The following is a 16,504-nucleotide window of genomic DNA, read 5'->3' as shown; positions in this document are numbered from 1 at the left end:
ATTAGGCATTTTGGTTTCTGAGAAGAAGAAAAAATATCTCTACAGAGTGATTGACTGAGTATAAAAACAGTGAAACTTTATTGTTGGCCTTATTCGTTGGTTTCCTCTGCGAAAGTTGTTGTGAAATAGAAGAGGATACTGAGATTTATCAAATTTATTACATGGAATTTGAAAGGACGGAAAATGATTGAGCCATTTCCTTCCCGTTCAATGTTCATCGCACTGCATGCAGGAAATAATCGAAGTTGAATTGTTGGACTCTACGTAGCTACTATCAGAATATATTTGCGAATATAAAATCGTTAGATTTGGATATTGATACAGGGATGAGAAATTTCCCATTACAAAATTGTAGAAAGAAGTTATTTTCTTAATAACATGATGACCAGGGAGGGGGTTTTCTGGCCCCCATAATCCATTTCGGTTGGCCCATGTTGCGTACCCTAGTCTAACTGTCACCGCACGCCACTGGTGTTTTCCTAGGTGCGAAGAAGTCTTGCTCCGAAAAACTAAGTTGGAAACAGTAGTTCGTACCAAACTGACAGTCGCTGAAAGTGCGGAATCCCGTCGTCTGCTCACGAACATTATGGGGTTCTTCTTCCCCTTTTCACTTCAATTGCAAAATAAATAAATAAATTTAGAAAAGAAAAAAAAGTGATGAAGAATTGACAACAGGGTTCGACCACTATTCATTGGATTTTCGCGATGTCTCATGATTGGTAGTTCTTTCTAGAGGTGTGTGCATAAATCACTCAGTGGTTTAAAAAAAATAGAAATGAACAAAAATCTAGATCGATGTAATCTGGTGGGCGGAAGGAGATAACGTCTAACAGACATACGAAATTATCGTACTGATGGCCGGAAACAACACTTTTGAAAAAGTCACACCACTGGAAAGTAAAGAAGTGGCTTGGAGACACATTGAACCACTCTCCATGACATACCCCCTCTCCCTCACCATCTTGTACAGATTCAAGCAACTAATGGATCGCATATTTATGCCTACTCTTCTAGCAACTCTACACTTCGCCACTGCTCAAAAGATGTCGCTAAGAACTTGTTTTACTATAACTGCACTCAGAAACAAAAAATAAGAACAAGGGCAAATCTAATTCTAACAATAAATTTTAGAAAATTGAGGGAGCTTTTCATCATATGTGAGTTATTCCTATTGATTTCTGTTTTTGTAGAACTTTAAGGGTTACAATATGAACTTCTAATTGCTATGTTATCCAATGTACTATTTATAACCATAAGTGAAATAATCTGAGCAAATAATTGTCTCCCGAGTTAGAGGAAGAACAGTTTGCTTTCAGGAAAGGAAGAGGTACAAGGGATGCAATTGGTTTACTGAGGACCATTGGGGAAAGATGTTTAGAGAAAGGAAAGGAGGTGTTTGTAGTATTTGTAGACCTGGAGAAAGCCTTTGATAGAGTGAATTGGGTTAAACTTTTAGAAATTCTGAAGAAAATTGGTGTAGATTGGAAAGAGAGAAGACTTCTAAGCAACTTATACATGAATCAACGAGTTAAAGTGAGAACAGGAGACGAAATGACAGAAGGCTGTGAAATTGGAAGAGGAGTACGACAAGGATGCTGCCTATCGCCTACTTTGTTTAATATTTATTTAGAAGATATAGTGAAAACTTATTTCCAGGGCACAGGAGGTGTCAAATTAGGAGGAAGAAGAATAAACTGCATGAGATTTGCTGATGACATGGCATTATTCGCTGAGGATGAAATAACCATAAATAGTATGTTAGAAGAGTTAAACAGCAGCTGTGAGCAGTATGGGATGAAGATTAATGTAAAGAAGACAAAGGCAATGGTTATAGGACGGAAACCAAGGAATATTAATGTGAGAGCAAACAGTGAAAGAATCCAGCAAGTGGATAGCTTCAAGTACCTCGGATGCACTATAAGCAGTGACATGAGCTGCAACCAAGAAGTGAAAATGAGAATCGCAATAGCAAAAGAAGCTTTCAATAGAAGAAAAAATGTTTTTTGTGGACCCATGGACATAGGTCTAAGGAAGAGATTAGTGAAATGTTTTGTGTAGAGTGTAGCACTATATGGTGCAGAAACCTGGACGTTGAGAAGAAATGAAGAGAAACGACTCTAAGCTTTTGAAATGTGGACATGGCGAAAAATGGAGCGTGTAAAATGGACGGACAAGGTAAGAAACGAAGCCGTACTGAAAAGAGTTGGTGAAAAAAGATCAATACTGGAGACCATCAAGAAGAGGAAAAGAAACTGGTTAGGACACTGTCTAAGAAGGAACTGCCTGCTAAGAGATGCCTTGGAGGGAATGGTTGAAGGAAGAAAAGTCCGTGGAAGAAAGAGATATCAGCTTATGGATGATATTAAATTAACTGGGTCGTATGCTATTACGAAGCGTAAGGCAGAGAACAGGGAAAGCTGGAGATTGCAGTGAAAAACCTGCCAATTAGGCAGAAAACAATGAATGAATGAACCGTATACCGGTTCTTTAATTTGAAATTTAATCAAACATAACTAATGACTGAAATGTTTGAATGGTATTTTCTTAGGGATATTTAACATAGAAATGACAACACACACTACTTATGACCAACTCCAGGAGTAATAAACTGATGAATCATTGATTGATTAAGTTTGTGTTTTAAGGCCAATTTATGCACAGATAGGCTAATCGGGACTGGACCTACAGTATAAAGTGGGAACCGAACCACTATATGCCTAGAACAGGGGACCTTGATTACAAGGCGAACACGTTACCACTATGCCATGGGCAGGTTGTGTATTATATACAGGATGATATTTGAAGAGATATAGGGGGAAATTCCCCCTATGTTTACATAGAGAAATTCTGGCTATGTTTACATTCCACTTTTTGTACACATTCTTCTAACCTAAGGGTGTTGAAGTGTGCATGAAATCTAACACATGATAGTGATTTTGCTGCTTACATAAACGGCAATGAAATATTACACTACTTTGGAAAATTCTCGGAAAAAAATCCTCAGCTATTTCCCATCTTGTTTTCATTTCATTAAGTCATTTATTGCTTAAAATTCACCGAGAGCATGCTTATGGAGTGTCAGTGCTTAAAGTATGGAAAGGCAGTGTGTTTGAAGATAAATTAACCGTAGGGCATTCGCCACACTGAACTCCGTTTGGTGGCGTAATTGTGAGCAACCTACCTTCATTTTCTGATTGATTGGTTTAATGAACGTCGAATATTTGTTGCACCATTCGGTTAATCGCAATGAGGCGGAGAGAGGATGGGTTTCATAGATCGGAGACACATTAAAATCGGATATTTTGTGTTTCGTATGGTTCATTCTTACCAATTGTTTATTGCGGAACATAGTTGAAGGTGCCATTATGCTTTTTACACGAATACAAACGCAATTTTTGACAATCTGAGTGCTTTTTTTTAAAATTCCTTTCTTCGCTTCCGGAACACACAATATGGCGGGCACATCTTGACTCACGTTGTGGGTATGCAGTGTTTCAATCTTCTGCACCGAAAAATACCTACTATCGTGTTCGTCACCGGTGGAAATTATACATTATTCACAAGTAGCTGACGTATAGCCCAGGTAGCTGATGGATAGCCCCACGAACCATACACGGATACAGTGGCGGCTCGTGGTGAACCAAAGTCGAGGGGCGACAGCTCATAAATTGCTCTACTTGTAATGTGAGTTTAATTGATTAATTTCGTATATAACAGCCAACATGATAAGAAATTGATATATTCGTCTTTACCGAATATCATGCTTTGCACGTTTGCACATATTATGATAAATTAATAATTATTTAACAGTAATGCGAAGATTACGAAAGATGGAAGAAGAAATAGAGTTCTAACAGATTTAGTTGTTTGTTTTTTAACTTAACAGAGGGGAAAATTGATAAGCACAATGACGAATATTTACGTGCATTGAACGTGAAAATTTCTAGTAAAAATGTTACACAAAAAACGTTTCCTGTCCAACATGACTAATTGATATATGAAATATGGCAACAAAGTAAATATCTCACTGGAAATGTGATATCTGCGTTACCAGAAGCTCAAGCTCTACAGTAAAAACTTCAAACTTACCAGAAATCTTCTTCAGACATGCTTGTTCACCAGAAATCTTCTTCAGAAATGCTTGTTCTAGATTCAAATTCGGTCTAGGCCGGCCTAGGTTTTTATGTTTATTTTATTCATCTAGACTTCTGGGAGAAAAACTTCGCACCAACAAGTTCTCCACATAGCTCATGGCAACAAACGCATAACTACAGCACACTACCGAAAAAGCTTCACTTTTCCATGGAAAACGAAGAAACAACAAGCAAAGAGAATCGAGTATTCTCTTTGCAACAAGTGTCAATGCTATCGTCTTCCCATGCAGTCATTTTATTGCCTCGGGGTTGCCAGACAATTTTGCCAAATTTTCAGAAATTCGTAGTACACAGGTTCCTGTAGCGGCTCTTGGTGAGTTTAGATGACTAGTTTCTAATTTATTTAACAGCCGGCTTGAAAAGAAATTGTGAAACTTTGTCACACTATCAGGTTTTTTTCAAAACGTGCTAATCAAAACATGTAATTAAATCTAATTTTGTGAGTAACAAGAAGCTGTAGCCGACTTCCGTGGCTATAAAAAGCCATGGATCCTGGGTTCGAATCCCGGCCTGGACATGGGTGTTCTTTGTGAGTGCCCTTCCATCATTTAATTATCACTTATCCTCATCGTCGTGATTACCGAAAAGTAGCAGAAAGCGACGGTAAATAACAAATATCAAGCACCTGTCTGTACTTTTTCAGTTACCGATATTTTCTTTAATCATTGGAAATTGCATTAAGGTGGGAAAGATATCGGAAAGATATGCCAACTTAGATACCCATTCATCATATGCAAATAAATCCGCATACTCATGCCCCTCAATAGTCAAAAATTAAAGTACCTCCTCTTTAAGTTCAAACATTCGCGTTAACACTTTACCTCGACATAACCATCGTACTTCTGTATGTAGCAGAAGTGTAGTGTGCTCTGATCCCATTTCTTGACACAAAACGTTAAAAAGCCGCATATTTAGGGGCCGCGATTTGATGAAGTTCACGACTTTTACTACTTCGTCCATCACAATTTTCAGAGGAGATGACAAAGACTTAGCAACAATGGCTTCGCGGTGAATGATACAATGGTCGGTTCGTAAGTTAGGATTTACTTCGCGTACTTTACCCACGAATCCTTTCACTCGGCCTGTCATAGAAGCGGCCCCGTCTGTACAAACACTAACGCAGTCCTCTCATGTTAATTCATTACGGACCATATATTCATTAGTCGTACGAAATATTTCTTCACCGGTTGCTCGCTCGGGTAGTTCTTTGCAAAAAAAAGAAATTACTTGCAATTACATCCCCATCAACATACCTTATGTAGGAAAGAAGTTGTGCGTGACCGCCAATATCGGTGGACTCGTCGATATGAAGTGAGAACTTTCGACTGCTCTTTATTTTCTCCTTCATAATGTCTTCGATGTCACTGGACATGTCACTAACTCGGCGGCTGATTGTGTCAGCAGAGAGAGGATTTTCTGAAATTTCAGTAGCAGCTTCTGAACCCAGGACTATTTTTACCATTTCTTTACACGCGGGCATTAACAACGTTTCTGCTATTATGTGTGGTTTTTTGGCCTTTACGATAAGTTCGGCTACCTTATAGTACTACCTGTACTACCTGTACTTTCTGCGAAACACTTACCGACTTAGTCATGAGCTTCACTTGTTTTTTATTTTGTTCCAACAACCGACGAAAATAATCCACATCATTACTTAACAGACAGGAATGTTTTGTTCACAAATGTCGTTTTAATTTACTGGGAACCATAGCAGCATTACTGAGTTTTTCACCACACACAACACACTCAGGGATTGGGCATGTTTTGTCACCACACACACACACACACACACACACACACAAAAACCCGTAAGATAAATAGTTATCACTATATTGCTGGTGAACTACTTTCTGTTTCTCTTTTTCGGGCACGATGGTTTCACTACTTGCACTCGAGGACGGACCACTCCGTACAAGGAACTTATCCATATCGAAAAAAGAAAATAGTAAGACTGGTGTAGCAATCAAATTTTCGCACTACTGCAGAGCACAGCTGTGATAGAACTGAATTGAAATACTGTAATTCTTGTCTGACAATGTGCGAGTCCTTCGGCGAAGGAAAATAGCAATAAACTTTAAGAAGCGCCGACAAACAGGCACAAAACAGCCAGCCGTACACAAAACATGCAGTGTTACAAACAAAGAACTTGCTTGAATAGCTCTACAGTATGATTGGTGCGGGCTGCTAAAAGGTTTGCTAAAAGTCTTACGCGGCTTTCTTTGCGTTGAACACAAAGCTTGCCGCCTGTAACCCATCAAACCGGCCCAATATTACAGGCGAGAATACATATAAGATGAGCATACTATAACAATATTGAGTAAATAAATTACATTTAATTTCTATGAAAATATAACAGTTATCAGCAAGAATAAACAAGCACCTTCTTACTTAAAATCGACAATTAATTTCTTACAATATTACAATAGTAGGTAAAAGTTCGCGTCACACCTTTCACCTTGTGACGGCACACTAGTGTGCCGCGGCACACCGGTTGCGGAACACTGGAATACATGACACATTTTTTCCTACAAATTGCTTATCATATTTAGCAGCTCGATCAAACTTGCAGCAAAACATATGCCCTTCGTATAACCAGGTTCTGGAAGCCAAGAAGAAGTGCTATCCTGAAGCAATTGATGTAACTGAATCAGAGCCTTCTCGAAAGCATAGTGATAAGGTCACCTCAGGGGTCTCAGATTCATTATCCTGTGGAGTCACAATGTACAGTGGTTCAGATCCCACTTTAAGCCGTAGGTCCAGTCCTGATTAACCTATCTGTGCATAAAGTGGACTTAAAACAACAAATCAATCACGGTAACTGAATCAGCCATTGAAGTTTCCCATCAGTCAATGCTAGACCATATAGTATGCAGACTTCTCGAAGTGCAAGAGACAGCAATGTTGAGAGTGCCTTAAAAGTAAATAGATCTTCATTCTTCATAAATCTGGTTGGGATGGACATCTGTGTAATTTCAATGCAAGCAGAGGGCCAGGGAAGAGTGATTTCACATCTCTTTTGCAGTTTAAGATATACTATGAGCATAATAAACTAGAAAAAGTTGCTTTGACAAAATCACAAGATTTTGCTAGGCGATCAGGCTTCAAAAAAAAAAAAAAAAACTTGAGAAAATATTTTTTACTAGAACTCCGAGAAAGTGCTGTGTGTAATGGGAATATACAGAGACCTGCTCTAGAAATGTGCCATGATCCTAACGGCACTATCTTATGGAGTGGGCCTAAACACAGTGAAATTTGAGATAGGGACCGAGATGAAAATTGAGCTGCACTTCACGCTCTATCCTTTGTTCAACATGCCAGCTTCTATTCACAAGATTCTTGTCCATGGTCCAGCGATTATTTCGGCTGCTCTTCTGCCAATGGGAGAAATATCAGTAGAGACTCAAGATGCTGGAAACAATCATGTGATGCATTATCCGGAACACCATACTCGGACCAGCTCTCGAAAAAGAAATCAATGATGGACGTAATCCTTCGATTTCTTCGATCCAGTCATCACAGAGCAAGCAGTCTGAGATAGACACTTCAAAAGGATGTATTTGACTTTTTTAAACGTCATCTCCAGTCATTGGCAGATGTTGAAACCGGTTTGGACGGTACGTAATTGTAAATACGTTGAACAACTCATAAGTCGTGATTTACTGTATTGTGAGTGCAATTGGCATTAAAATATCATCATATTATCCAATATTGTTTTCTTTCCCTAAAATGATATATTTTTTTAAAAAAATCTATATTCCGAGGTTAGAGACCAAATAATGAACTTTGACCACGTTTTCTGTTCATCTGGACTATTGTTCAGTGGCGTGTGGTGACATTTATCTTCGGGGAAGCAGACCGAGAAAAGAATAAGAAAGACAAGAACAATTAAGGACTTTCTACCTTCAAAACGATCTTTAATAAATGGCTATTTGAAGATGAGGAGTAGTCTTTTTTTGTCTTTGCTGACTCTATGCCATTTCTTGCAATTACCTCCAGATTTTCAAATGGGAAGAGGGTCGCCACTCAGAAATATGAATATGTAATTATTTTTCCCACATCTTTATTTGATGTGCCTCATGACCCCGTTCCCATTTTAAAATCTGGATGTTATTCCAAGATGGCCACCATGATGAATACTAGCCCCATAATTAATTATATTAAATGATAATTAATATAATTTAATTTATAAATTAATAAAGAGGATCATACTCTGCAGTGTACTTCAACAATTCCACATAATTGCCATGATTAATAGAATTTGCAGTTCTTGTTTTCCCAGAAAACACGCTGCATTGATAAGCCTTTTAAGGATGTCACTGTTCCGCCTTACATTTTCATTGCGTAGAGATATTTCATTTTTAAGCTGGTCATCAAAAGCAGTTTATATTCTGTTTTCCCCAAAAAGCAGCTATAGCTACAGACGATCGTACATGGTTAACAAACAATCCCTGCTCGGCTATTAACTTCACTAAATTTCCCAAATGCATGTACCCAGTTTTGGTCCAAGAAGTATTTCTATCCTTTCCAAACAACATACCATATCATCAAAACACCGCATTTAGCTCAGCGCTACCTACTAACCAGTCACATTTGGTATACATATTACACTGAAAATGTCTAGTGAATTTACTGGTCTCTTGAACCAAGTTCGGTAATTCTGGTGTAGCCGTCCATTTTTAATTATCTCATTTTTTCTGAGAAAGAACTGGCAGAAAACGATTTGGACAAAAGCTCTTTTATAGTACACATTGTTCTATATTACGAGATACTACCTGGTAACTTCACACACTTTCATATACATTCGGCAAACCAAACCCGTAAACTGAGGAAAACCGAAAACAATACGAGTTGAAACACCCCGATACACTCTCTGCCTCTGTAAAGAGTAAACCAACTCTCTGTCCGATGCTAGCTTCGTTTGTAGCATAAATACACGCACATGACCCGTGACCTTGAGGTGCGCGCGCAACTGTCTCCCACTGCTGAACTGATGCGAGAGGAAGATCGCTTCGGCTCAACCTTAGTGCAGGCCTGCAGGGGCTGGTATCTGTTCTATGTGTAGCAAAGAAATGGAACGGTTTTATCTAGATATTATTGAATAATCGTGTGATTATAATGACATAATATATTGTTACGTTATTGCATTCCGAAGAAATGCTTCAGTAGCTTACATTGTATGCACGCCACTGCCTCTTACACTCTTCGACTTGCGCGGTGGGTGATTTCAGATGAGGGATATTATAAGCAATATCTCTGAATGGGGCGGCTGTAGGTTTCATGTATCTTCTCCTTAAAGAGCCTAATCATTATTACAAAATACAGGTACCGCTTCAAAGTTCTTAAAACACTGTAAAATTGTAATTTATTTATTTATTTCCCTTCAACAGAGACAAGTCTCCAATTACAGAAAGGTAATATCAAAATATTACATTTTCATTTACAACTTGTATGTACGCACGTACACATTCTCACACACACACATATTCACAAACATAGACAGATAATAAGTAATATATATATATATATATATATATATATATATATATATATACAGACATCTTGGTGACAGAACAGGTTTACTGCTTAACTATGGCAACAGAAATTTTCAGATATTTACACATTTCATCTGAATTACACAAAACAAGTATCACAAACACCGGTAAGTACAATATATCATTACAACAAACTTCAGTATGACAAATCCAATTCTCATAATAAATACATTATTAAGAGAGATATCCCTTTAACATATTCATAAATTTGGTTCGTGTCATACCGAAACCCAAGTCCACCAAATGATTTGAGATCTTGTTGTATTGAAGTGTCATTTCTTGTAGTGGGGAACTTTTGTACATTTCTGTTCTTGGGATTTTGTATGAGAGTAAACGTCTATTACGTAAATGACCCTGTCTCGCATTAAACCATATTCTCTCCAGTATAGAACTACTATCAATATGTCCATTCATTATTTTATATAGAACATTTGTTGGAAAAATTTTCGTCTATTTGACAGGCTTACAAAATCAAATTCATTTAACAAATCATTGTATGGTATTTTAAGGATTATTGGCGATATTCGATACTTCTTATAATATAAAAATCTCAGAAATTTCTTCTGTATACGTTTCTGGGAGTCACAGGTTGGCGCTCATACGGAACAAGCATATTCTAATTTGCTTCTAACTAAACATTTGTAGAGCATACACAAAGAGCATTTATCATTTAAACTTTTAGCATTTCTTAATGTAATGCGTAATCGTAATGTCAAAATGGTTAGTAGTACTTTATAATTATTCAGTTATTTATACCAGATAATTAAAAATAAAAATCTAATTTTCTTCAGTTTTGTTAACATATTTCAGTTAATGTGTGGGCTGCAGATGATATACCTTATTCTATATATTTGGAAATTGATTTCCTTGAACTTTGTGTTTAAACGAAATTTCTACGAGTATCTCTACTCTGTGAGACGTTATACGTGTTTAAAGGTTACACCATAAGTTATGACGGCGGCTATATTTATGACGTCATTTCTCCCAAACCCACAATGAGATTCTTTGGCACTTTCAGTTCGAATTACCGAAAAATTCGAATTTCCAAGTTCGAATTAAAAAAGAATCCACTGTGTACGTACAAACCCCCCCCCCCACACACACACACAGTATATATAAAAAATTCAACAGCGTGATTGGTTCAAGGTTTAAATATTTTTCAGAACTTCATGTACACAGTGTCAAAAAATAAAACGTGATGGTGAAGAAAGCCTGAGTTAAATATCGAGAATTGTGAATTGCCATTCAGAGAAGGTTCATATACAGGATAAATTTACAAGCATCTTTAGATTGACGGCTATTAATTTGATAGAAAGCGCACTTTGCCAAAGTGTTCTATGCTCTCGAAGTGAGTGTCGAAAGATCGTACTTCATCTTCTGTGTTGAGTAGAAATCCTTCAAGCACTTCGAATGTTTTCAATTTCGGCATCTTTCTCGTTCTAAGTATTAAGTGGAAGAAGTCCTCGTTTCTGTCAATTACATCACCGACCGTCAAATGTTCCAAATTCGGAGCGCATTCCAAAATTGAAAAGAGAGCCTTACATGTGACTTTGCCACGAAGTTCAACGGTGCTCAGGTTTCTCATTGTGTCACGTGGTGGAACCTGGTCACTCCACGAAATGTAGGAAAACGATAGATTGAGCAGACGTAGCTCTGAGCATGCATGTATATAAGAAACATCGAATGATTTCCCGGTCAATGGATTGCTAATCTTTACACTCGTAAGTCTTTTTCTTATTTCCAATGCCAAATCACCAAAACTATCAGTAATAAGAGTCGAGGTAATGTGCATAATGTGCAAGGCCTGAAGTTGTACGAAATGATTGAATGAACTCAGTGAAATTGTTGAAGGGGCGTAATAGTAGTGAATACGTTGCAGCTTTGGAAATGCTGCAATTATGACGTCAATTTCCCAATCATCCATTAGGCCAAGGTCAAGTGATGTGAGGTTAAACGACTGACGCAGAAAATAATCTTTCCTTTTAAAACATCTCAACCACTTCTTGCACGAAAAAATAAGTTGTGTGGGACCCAACTGATTGTAAGCCTGGAATGAGTTCCATCAAGGCAAGCATGGGTTCGGCCCCAACAAAACAATCATTGTCACGAACATCAATGTCGACAACCTTCAGCGTGGAGCACAACGAGGTCTTCATCCTCTCGTAGAACTTCACGGGTTCTCCTACCGGCAGCAGTTCCTCCAGCGGGGGGAAAATTCCAGGAAGTTCCCACACGGTGCTTTTCCAAATCCTGCCCTTTTCTTTAATTTCCATTGGATGTCGGACAAAACTCTGGGTTAAATAGTGGATACCTTTAGCAGTAATCCTCGCGGGAGAAAGTTTAAGTTTTTGAAGCCGGGTGCAATTCTCGCCAATCATTTTCATGACGGCATCATCACAGAAAGAAGTCAATTCAAGATCCACCAGGTTGATATGATCCACATTTTTATGTGACGTCACCAGTAGAAGATATGTCACTAATGTATTTATTTTTGTAAAGGAAAGCGTAATTTCTTTGTTATTATATGTAATAATGCACCTTGTTTGTAATGCATATCTTTTGTTTATTGTTTATCGTACTTTATGCTACATTATGGGTAATTTAATGTATCTTTGTTTGCAAGAGTGCACTATACGAATTTGTATTTCTAAAGATGTATAGATGTCAGTTTTGTTGATAGTATCCTTTTGTAGATAGTGAGTGATTCATCTGTACTTTAATCTGTGTTCTCGAAAATAGTATAAAAGCGAGGATGTCGCGTAAGAAATGATCACACTTTTTCGCCACGGATCGACGAAGCTTTTAAACTTAAAAAGAACTCCTCGGTGTTGTGCATACATCTTGGTATGGTAGTTCGGGGCGCAAGCTAGGCCTATGTGATAATAGGTACGCCGATAGCCATGCATTGATGATATGCACAATACTGCAATCATACTACGTCAAATAATAAAGTTAGCCTAAGGATTAATTTGGAAATAAAAGGCTAAAGAGCAAATATTGGCTCAGTTATCATTGCATATCTCTTGGTGTGGTAGTTCGGGGCGCAAGCTAGGTCTACGTGATCATAGGCTTGCCGATAGCCACGCATTGAGTTTATGCGTTTTAATGGAGTCAATTCATCGACAAAGCGAAATCCTCGCCTTCGTCTCAAATATAGTTGCATTATAATTGCAATAAATAAAGAATAAAACTTTTCAGTTTATACATACGGCAGTAATGTGGTTTTATTTCTCTGTGCTGTGAATATTGTCTTTGCCTAACACTATCCCTGTACCTGAGAGGAGTCTGTGTACTTCAACGAGTCTCATCGTTCACCGCTGAGTATTATTAAGTTAATATTAATAGTAAAATAATACGACGCGTGAAATAAATATTAGAACGTATCAAGGTGTTCAGCGGAAGCTAAGGTCTTCTTCAAGTTCTCGTTGGTTCTTGGCGTTACATTGAAATGGATGGGGCAGAAGAACGTGCAATAAAATTTCAATGAGCGCAATCCTTTCCCTTCCAACGACGCGAAACTAAGGAAAATATCAAGATGATTTTGCCGACAATCACCCCCTACGAGGAACATCAAGTTCCTCATCCCCGTCGAGAAGAGTACCTCGTCCAGGTACAAATTGAACGGGTACATCTCGGGTTGATATTTCTCGGACAAGTTTTCTAGTAGCTTCTCTCGTATGGTGCCTGCTAGTTGGGAGTAGTCCTTCAAAGCAATTTTATTTCTATCAAAATCAAAAATTTCATCCAGTCGGTTCCTGCACGTGTACCTGATCATCTGAGTTGTCTTTGAGTAGTAAATTTCTCTCAGTGGCTGAAGTCTTAACGAAACGATGCGAAGAACTGAGCCCTTGTGTAGCGAGCAGCGCCTTAGTTTTGACCTCTGGTCCATCCTTCGTTTCCTGTAAAAGATACTAATAATACCTAATAACTCGTGGCGCAACAGCCAATGAGGGCCAAAGTCTACCAGTTTGCTATGAACAGTCCCATATTAGTGGTGGCGTCACGGCAGAAGACAGAGCAAGATTTCTCCTATTTAAAGTTATTGAATTTTCCTTCGAAGGGTTTGTAATTGTGACAGTAGATATGAAACAAACTTATGATGTGTATAGTACATCCATGTACAACTGCCGGCTTCACTGATACATGTCTCATCCAACCAGTTACGGGGTGACGACAAACCCTCACTCGTGGTTGTAGGCTTCCATGACCGGGTTACGCTACTCACTCATAGCTCCCCAATATCCTCATGATGGTGGGTGGACACCACTCCCAAAATATGAGGAGACTCGAACCTATGCGCACGTTCCGTAGCCGGAGTCCAAAGACTGACGCCCACTGATTTGCCGCGTTTCCGGCTACTCAGTAGACGATAACCTTTATGATAACAAGCAGACTTTTGGCACGGAAATTCCCTGCAGTGCGGGTTACACCATTTTAATTCAGTGGAAACAGACAACAGAGCTTCTGTTGCCGCGTCCCACTGGGCGGTATGCTTTAAACAGCACGGCCACAGTGCGAGATTTGGGGCAAAAAAAAATGCAGAACGAAATTCTTTCTGGACACAACTAGCCTGGCGCCGCCACCGGAAAAGTTTGCTATGAACAGTCCCATATTAGTATATTAGTGGTGGCGTCACGGTAGAAGACAGAGCAAGGTTTCTCCTATTTAAAGTTATTGAATTTTCCTTCGAAGGGTTAGTAATTGTGACAGTAGATATGAATCAAACTTATGATGTGTATAGTACATCCATGTACAGATGAGATTTCGGAGAATACGTCTATATATCACACATACCTTGCAGATAATAAGGTAGAGAATAACTGGAGTAAGAAAATCATACATTAAAGAAAATCTAGACATTCCAGTTCCGAGCGCAACCGAAGCCGGCTCGAAGTGCAGTCACGCTGCCGCAATGGATGATAGGAAATATACTTTACTCGATTTCCTATTCTATTTATTCTTTTCATTCTCATCTGTAAGGTATGTGTTATATATAGATGTATCTTTACATTGATGTACGATACCCATTAAAATTTTGATTCATATCTACTGTCACAACCATTAAAGCTACCCCTTCGAATGGAAAATTCAATAATTTTAAATAGGAGAAAAACACGTGACCACTTTGTTTGGACTCAAACCGTGTTCTGTCGTCTGCCGTGACGTCACCACTAATATGTAACTGTTCATTGCGAAACTTTTCCGGTGGCGGCGCCAGGGTAGTTATCTTCCCAAAGAATTTCGTTCAGCATTTGGTTGCCCCAAGTCTTGCACTGTGGCCGTGTGGTTTAAAGCAAATCGTCCACTGAAAAAATAACATTTTAAAAATGAAAACAGAAAAGAACTCTGGAAAAAACAGAGTGGTAAATACAAGCCTCCTTATTGCCATATTGGATAGTAAGAAATTCTAAATACACGAAATATATTATTGTACATACCGTTCATCTACAAAGTAGCTATGCACTATACACCTTTACAATTCCAACCCCTCCCAAAAAAACGAATCCTGCGTACGCCAGTGGTCACAATTATTAAAGCTACCCCTTCGGATGAGAAATTCAATGTTGTTGAATAGGCTAAAACCACGTGACTGCTTGCTTTGGACTCAACCTTCCAGCTTGACGTCACACTTTTATGGTCTATGGCAAGACATGTGGTTGCCATCAAGATGGTGAGCAAGATATTCTTCAAGTTTGTTTGGAATTATACCAAGACTTATAAATCTGCAAATAGTTAATAATAACTAATGAAAACTTACAGACTCGATATATTTGGCATAATCCACAAGTACTTACCCTGTTTTCGACGATGTCTAACAGAAAAATATGTTTATAATTCAAATGTCGACATTGAGGTGCCCCGTAACTGTACTCGGGATTATTATACGCTACAATGCGAGCAACAATTGCTCAACAATGCCAGTCATTTTATGTAATATACTCACACTACCACTTTTGGCTAATCGCGAAGATTAGAGTGAGTGATGATATGATGAAGTTGATGAAGGGACATACAATGAACATGCATGCCCATGCAGGGATTCGAACCCGCCACTATTGGAAAGAAGCGCGGTGGGCTAATCACTCCGCCAGCCAGGGAGACCGGCGTCCCATATTATGGTTGTTGAATGCAGGTGGTCCATGCAGCATCCCAGCCGAGCGAGATCTTGCCGTCGAGTCTATCGAAACTAGAAGGTCGAGATGGGAGACGAGCATTAGGAGAGTAATTTCTTATTTGCCGCCCTGGAAGAAAGATTGGGGAAGTGGTTCACAACGAACATCAAAGAGGGTCGAAATGGAACGGCAGCCTGTGAAATTTGACGACTTCGATCTGCTCGCTAAAGCAAGGTAAGGTGGCGTTACCGTGCACATCACGTGGGGAGTACTGAGGCAGGAGACTCCCAATTTTGTACCTCTCAGTTAGTGGTTGAGAGCTAATTTTATATTTACCAACAAGCCTAGTCATAATCTAACTCTTATCCTTTATGAGTATGTCACAATTTACTGATTAATATTAAATTTCAAGGTTACATATTACTTAATGTACGGGGTCCTCCCCCCCCCCGCACATCCTTTGAATGTGCCTTCATGACACGGTGCTATATTCACGGGGAACCTTACCTTTTTTACGGGAGACGCATATGATTTTGGGCGGGGATATTGAAGTTGGAGTGGTTGGGTACCCCCGCTAAAGATGGCCTAAAAGTTCGACAGAAAACAGATAATGTTATCACTAGGTGACGCAGACCCAAGAATGTAGTGTAGTTCTCAATATACTATACTCTGTTCCCGGTATCTA

At 38.8% G+C, this 16,504-nt stretch overlaps 1 protein-coding gene across 1 annotated transcript; it reads right to left on the bottom strand.

Annotated features, from left to right (window-relative positions):
• Positions 1-11,688: 11,688 nt before the first annotated feature.
• On the bottom strand, positions 11,689-15,566 carry LOC145996755 (uncharacterized). The gene is made up of 3 exons (XM_083133284.1): positions 15,502-15,566; positions 13,095-13,605; positions 11,689-12,132 (listed from the first exon to the last, which is right to left on the bottom strand). Exons 2-3 carry the CDS (start codon positions 13,593-13,595, stop codon positions 11,689-11,691), a joined length of 945 nt encoding a protein of 314 aa, XP_082989410.1. The 5' UTR covers positions 13,596-13,605; positions 15,502-15,566.
• Between the last annotated feature and the right edge of the window lie 938 nt (positions 15,567-16,504).

Source organism: Lepisma saccharinum, chromosome 13, assembly GCF_977018435.1.
Source record: "Lepisma saccharinum chromosome 13, izLepSacc3.1, whole genome shotgun sequence".
NCBI classification, from domain to species: Eukaryota; Metazoa; Arthropoda; class Insecta; order Zygentoma; family Lepismatidae; genus Lepisma; species Lepisma saccharinum.
The sequence above is the reverse complement of the archived record's forward strand: the minus strand, read 5'-3'. Positions and strand labels throughout refer to the sequence as shown.

Bases quoted from the DNA above. Each gene is read 5' to 3' on its own strand.
- LOC145996755 (XM_083133284.1), bottom strand. From the start codon at position 13,595: ATGGACCAGAGGTCAAAACTAAGGCGCTGCTCGCTACACAAGGGCTCA. The intron at 12,133-13,094 runs CTTGATACGTTC...GATCATATCAAC, and splicing joins CCTTAGCTTCCGCTGAACAC to CTGGTGGATCTTGAATTGAC.